Genomic DNA, 6,229 nt, shown 5'->3' on the forward strand with positions numbered 1-6,229 from the left:
CATACTTCAATACAAAAGCATAAATGATGAAATGGTAACTAATTTCGATAACTATTTCAAACAAAGAGTTCATATATTAGCAAACAATCGATAGGCCTTGGCATCCAGAATTATTTGTCGTACTGAAGCAATTGCCCCTAAGGCCCCTAAAACCGAAAAGATCACAGCGATGATAGTATTTCCCCAGAAAATTAAACTTCGTCTAGAAGGCCTAAATGTTACGTTATAAAAAATCATCGGCAAAACAAAGTCTAAAGGAATGCATCCAAAAGCTCCAATCACCGAGTTTATGTCTCCAAAGAATGGAAACATTGCAGCAATAACAGTCGCTATTACCACTGACAATGATCGTGAAACCAATCTTGGCACCACATTGCGGAGAGAGAACTGTTCACTCTTAGGATCAGCTAGATTACGCTCGAGCACCTCGTTTGTTAGCTGCAAGTATACCTGCAGTTCCATGATTTGAAGTGCATTAGATGTTGAGAACCATTGACAAGTTAGGAAGTTTACCTAGTTAGAAGTGTTTAGCAAGATATTTTATATTACCACACCAACATTTTATTGTAAAACATCAACCAATGAACTCACATATATATATTTAATACATCAGAGAACGATATCGACACACCAATTAAGTCTTTTACCTCTGTTCCTCTCTAATTCACTCTCTTCCTACTCCCCACCCACCTTTCCTCTCTTTAAGTTAGTTCAGCATTAGGTGTGTTATAAGAAGAAGTTGGTGTGGAAATATAATATCTCTTTGATTATGAAAATAATATGCTGCTCTAGACTTCTAGCTAGCTCTATAATACGTACCAATCCCACGGCCGATCCTTGAAAGAGAGTGAAGAAATTGGTCATCAAAAGAAACCATTTAGGCACCAAAGGCTTCCCATCAACCATGAAGTTACTGAGAATGGTTCCGGCAGCTTTGTTGCCAAACGCCCAATAACCCGAGATGGCGACACTAAAGAATGTTGCAATTACCACTGCGTAACACAAGCATAGTCCTTTAAACATTTTACCCTTCACTGGAGGTGCTATGGTTGCCTGGAAAAGAAAAGGAGGATTGTGTTAACAATGCCATGCATCATCAACCAAATCATATCAAATAACTATTAAAAACTATATAAAAATAACAATAATTATACTGCCACACCAGCATTTACTTCTAGCACACCAATCATTGCAGAAATTAAATGAGCAACTAGGAGTGAATTGGTGTGCTATAAGTAAAAGCTGGTTTGTTAACAGAATCTCTCATTTTATTGTCATACAGATCGCATTTAAATTAAATATAGTGTATAGGATGGATGATCATAGAGACACCCTCTTCAATCCTTATGCCTCTTAATTATTTATTTTAGTGTCAATCAGAACCTCTTGTTTCAGCCGTTATAGATTCAAAAGTAGCAATTTTCCTTCAAAACAATTTTATTTACATATTTTCTTGTGATCTATGAGAAGTTTATGAGATTTGATCAAATACAGATTTTACATTTAAGTTTATTGAAATTAATAAAGGTTTATTCTCCATTTAATCACCCGTTGTGGCATTCTCAGTGTTCTCATATCTGTTATGCTCATTTTATGTTCAAAGAATTATATAAAGATTAACAAGATTTATATAGCCATGCTCAACATTTAGAGATAGTGTGCCAATCACAACGTGAAAATTGGAAAATTTGACAGGCCGCCCATGAATTTTAAACATCAATTTTCGACGGCTCAAGGCCATGGAAAATTTTTATGTTCCCTAGATTCAATGGCTTAGAACCCGTCAAATTTCTCCCATCCTCTATTAATTTGACAGTTTCGAGCCATCGAAAAAAAAATTGACGCCAATAAGACGCCTTGATTCATCAAATATGGGTTTTTTTCACGTTGTGAATGATGATGGCATATACCTGAATTTCCGGAATGATTCCATTCCCATACGTGGTAGCGATGATGGAAATAGCATTATAAACACCGAAAATACGATTTGCTCTATTTGTATCCACAGAATAATCCTTGGGTGGCGCCTTATTAGAATTTCCTGAACCACATCACCCACGACGATAAATTTGTTTAATTTAGTAAACAAAAGCAAATCTATTTAATTTATTTTCTTCTAATTGATCCGTAATTATAATTACCTATATAGATGGAGGCTGCTGTAGAACATGCACTGTAAGCAAGACAAAGGAGTAAAGAAACAAGATTGATGTGCCTCAAGGAGTGAAAAGATGGAATTTGTGCCAAAACCAACATCATGACTCCAATAAATGCTACAAATTCATAAAGCTTCATGGTTCCAGATGGGCTTAAAAGCAAGTAAATGAACTGAAAAATATATAATTCTTTACCAGTTAGCCAATTACACATATATGACTCCATGTTTTGAAAAATTATCTATAATTTTAATATTACTTACTAACCTTAAGGCTCTGTCCTGCAACTAGAATACAAGCAATAACTGCACCATAGCATATGGAGAATTGTAGTGGGCCCATATAATATCGACCCCATCTTGGTCCTAAAGAAAGAAGAGCATAAATTGTGAAAGATTAGAAAATATGATTTATTTTTTGATGATCAATTACAAGAACCCTGATAGGATTTATATAAAAAATAGAAAGAGATATTTACGAAAACATGATCAACTTTTAACTAATTTATGATTCCGGCTCACTATTCATTTTAATTACCAAAATGTGAATGGGTACAAATGAGATGATTGGGAGTGATCTTTACCCTTATTCTGTACTTCCCCTATGAGAATCAAATGTATATGATTTTAAGTGAATCTATTATAGGATGAGTTGTTCGTCATCGTCACATCTTATTGTATTTCAACATTACTAACCATATGAAAAGTTGATCTAAAATTATTTTAATAACAATACTCTCAGGATTATGAGATATGGATTTAGTAGTTATGTACCAAGAATGTCATGGGCCATGTCCCTAAAACGAAGTTGGCGCTGCCCAAGTTCTGCATGGTGTTCCAAGACCAAGGAGAGAAGGTTGTAGGAGTAAAACGTCACCAAGGCTCCAACGATTAGGCAAAACACTCCACCCACCCAACCCAACAATGCGAACGCGAATGGTAGACTCAGAAGAGCTGGAGCTACAATTGATGTCGTTAGATGATACCCACAATGTAGCCATGACCCTGCACATTAAGTCACGCAACTAATCCATTTCAATTTTCCGCTAATCATGATTTATTAGGCTGTATATGGAGACCAACTAGTTGCACATGACCTATAACCAATTGCACTCTAATATAAAATAATAAATAATCCATCATTAGCAGGAGTTCTTGCAGATTTTTATTCTACTAGTAGATCATGAAGCTTTGAAAATTGAATCTATAGTTTATGAAGCTTTGATGTTGTGGTTGCTCTATGATTTTTCAAGATGAAGAAAAACAGTGCAACTTTTTTACTTTTAGAGTGCAATCTCATATACAAGTGGTTTTTTGTTTAAGTGATGGAGTGCAACTGGTACTATGTGATGTGCAACTAGTACGGCCCTTTTTGGAACATGTTTAGAGAGCACTTATCAGGCATTTTGTCCATCAAAAATCCTTTTGAAGATCAAATCAACGCCTTGTAAAAGCCCAAGTATTATCCACATACGAGGGAAACCTAAAGTATATTTTTTTAACAAAAACATGGGGGCATCTCTAATATTGATAAAAAGAAGAGGAATACGAGTCCTCTGTCTCTCTCTCTCTCTCTGTCTCTCTCTCTGTCTCTCTCTCTCTCTCTCACAAATGAAATATCGTATAGAATCGTTACCTCTGGATTTGAGAACGAAGAGAGCACCAGCGTCTAGAGGCTTGTGATGGTGAAGTTGGGCTGACGAAGAACGATCGAAGCTGTGTTTCTCCTCATCTTCTTCTTCTTCTGCCTTCACTTCTCTACTAACAGTAACAGAGTTTGAGAGATCACACCTCATTTCCTTCGATAACCAAACCACAAACCACTTCGGACTTGGAGATGGAGAGTGTGTGTGTGTACAAACAACGCAACGTACAAAAGCCGGCAGATACGACTAGTCAACCAAATCACTTTCAACACTCTATTTTATAAGTTTGGATAGTTTCGAGACACACCTTGGGCTTTGATTAATATTCTACATATCCCCCTGTATTTTTAAAGTTTAAATTGATGACTTTCCTCTTTGACCGTGGTCTTCTTTTAAAATCTAATGGAAAATGACCGAAATATCTTTTCATCAACACCATGCCAAAACCTCTCCTTTGAGAAAAATAAAATAAAATAAAGTTTAAAAAAGAAAATTATTGCCTTCAACCTCTTGATAAAAACTTTGATTTTGTCACTCTCCCTCCCTAAAAAAATGATTTTTCATCTTTTCCAACACTTGGTTTTTTTGTCAAAATAATTTTTAGATAAAATTTTCATTTATTTTCTTCTCATGAAGTAAGAAGACAAATGGGTAGAGAGAATCAATTAATCATGGGTGATCATCTCAACAAAAACGTAAGGTTGAAGATGATGGGTTTTTGGATGGTTCATAATCAAGGTGTTCTAGCAGGGGATTTGGAAAGGTCATTTTTATCAGTTTAAATCCAAAGACCACAGTCAAGAGTGGCATTGGTATGGTTTTAAATCTGATCCAATAATGAGATGAGTTGACACGTAGTCTCAAAGATATGATTTGTTCTAATTCTAAGGCATTTTTAAAATCTTGTTCGAGATAACTCAAATAAATCAGATTTTTTTGTCGGAGATGACTCGGTCTTGTTCATGAATGAGATATCAAAACAAATTTCAAAACCGTATTAGTATGTCATTAATTTAAATTAGAAATGCCGGGAATATCTCAAATGTTTACTGGAACATGAACTGATATTATTATTTAGTCTAGAGTCAATGGTTGGCTTTTGTCATGGTTAGGCACCTCAGTCCATGGCACCAAGGAAAATTCCTAAAAAATCATTGTCATGATCCCCCACATTGAAGTTTTTTATTTTTTAAGTTGTCTCAGTCTATGTCCAACTTTAGCAATATCTTTAATTCCCCTCTAGTCTTTCTAAGTTAATATGAATTTCACTCTTACCAAGGGATCCTTGGGCTCATCTCTGGGCATCCAAAAACACAAGCCGATGCTTCAAGGCCGTAAAAGATGAAATTCTACAAATTTTGAAAAAAAGAAGTTATTTTTACCATTGAATTTTATTTTTTAAGTTTGAGAGTTATGTGAAAATTTTCCAAATCTTGGATTTTTATTTTTTTAATTAAACTTTTTCAATGAAACTTAAAAAGTGTTGAATTTTGATGTGGTAATCATTTGAGCAAAATGACCCTCAGTCAGACTCAAAATCTTACTAACATGTGTTAGTAAGGAAAGAATTTCACTATCTTTATATCACATAATAACTCAACATCTCATAATAACGTTATTAAATACTTCTATTCAGTTTAAAGTATGAGTAGGGATTGAGAAGTGTCTCTTTCCTAATCAGGGTTATGTGGCACCCCATTTAATGCCACATGATTTTTTGGGGAGACTCATTGACCATATGGATATGTGGTCCATCTCTTGATGAACTTACATACAAAAAATCATAGTGTTTGATAATTGTATCCATTATATCTAAACTCTTGAAAAAGGGTTTAAATCCAATGATTAGAAAAATTCTCACGACATACTATTATCAATGAATGTATATCACCATCAAATTGATCTTTTATGTGTAAATTCACCAAGGATTGGACCACAGGAACATATCCATGCAGGGTTATCAAAAATGCCACATGGCATAAAATGGGGGTGCTCCATGAACTATCAGATCCTCACCCATTTATAAATAATTGGGTCAAGATAGGATGACTCATGAAAAATACACACGATCCCAATTATTTAAATATAAAATCCAATGATTGAGATTTAATCTTGAGATATTTGTTTTTGAAATACATATAAATCTTAACCATGGGATTTCTTGTTTACACAGTCAGGATCATATGTTTTCTCATGAGTCACCAAACCCAACCCTAAATACATAGAGTAAGTTAGTTTTACTAACTTAGTAAGAAATCAAATCTTACTAAGGGTCATTGAGTGAGCTCATCTTGTGACATTGAAAGCATGATCTCATGCCACAGGATGTAGGGGACAAAATTCTATGAACTTTAAATACAATGCTTAAATAATTATTTTTCACCATTAAATTTTAATTTAAAATTTGAGAGTTCGATAAGAGTTCAAT

At 34.5% G+C, this 6,229-nt stretch overlaps 1 protein-coding gene across 1 annotated transcript; it reads right to left on the bottom strand.

Annotated features, from left to right (window-relative positions):
• On the bottom strand, window positions 1-4,019 carry LOC147395433 (GABA transporter 1-like). The gene is made up of 7 exons (XM_086452539.1): window positions 3,792-4,019; window positions 2,930-3,160; window positions 2,424-2,521; window positions 2,142-2,328; window positions 1,911-2,041; window positions 820-1,053; window positions 1-450 (listed from the first exon to the last, which is right to left on the bottom strand). Exons 1-7 carry the CDS (start codon window positions 3,949-3,951, stop codon window positions 70-72), a joined length of 1,422 nt encoding a protein of 473 aa, XP_086308665.1. The 5' UTR covers window positions 3,952-4,019; the 3' UTR covers window positions 1-69.
• Window positions 4,020-6,229: the final 2,210 nt, after the last annotated feature.

Source organism: Akebia trifoliata, chromosome 8, assembly GCF_017979445.1.
Source record: "Akebia trifoliata isolate Shusen 1 chromosome 8, ASM1797944v1, whole genome shotgun sequence".
In the NCBI taxonomy this organism is placed as follows: domain Eukaryota; kingdom Viridiplantae; phylum Streptophyta; class Magnoliopsida; order Ranunculales; family Lardizabalaceae; genus Akebia; species Akebia trifoliata.

Coding starts and splice junctions, on each gene's coding strand:
- LOC147395433 (XM_086452539.1), bottom strand. CDS start 3,951: ATGAGGTGTGATCTCTCAAACTCTGTTACTGTTAGTAGAGAAGTGAAG. Junction 2,042..2,141: donor AGCAGCCTCCATCTATATAG/GTAATTATAATT, acceptor GATGTGGTTCAG/GAAATTCTAATAAGGCGCCA. Junction 451..819: donor AAGGATCGGCCGTGGGATTG/GTACGTATTATA, acceptor ATGGAACTGCAG/GTATACTTGCAGCTAACAAA.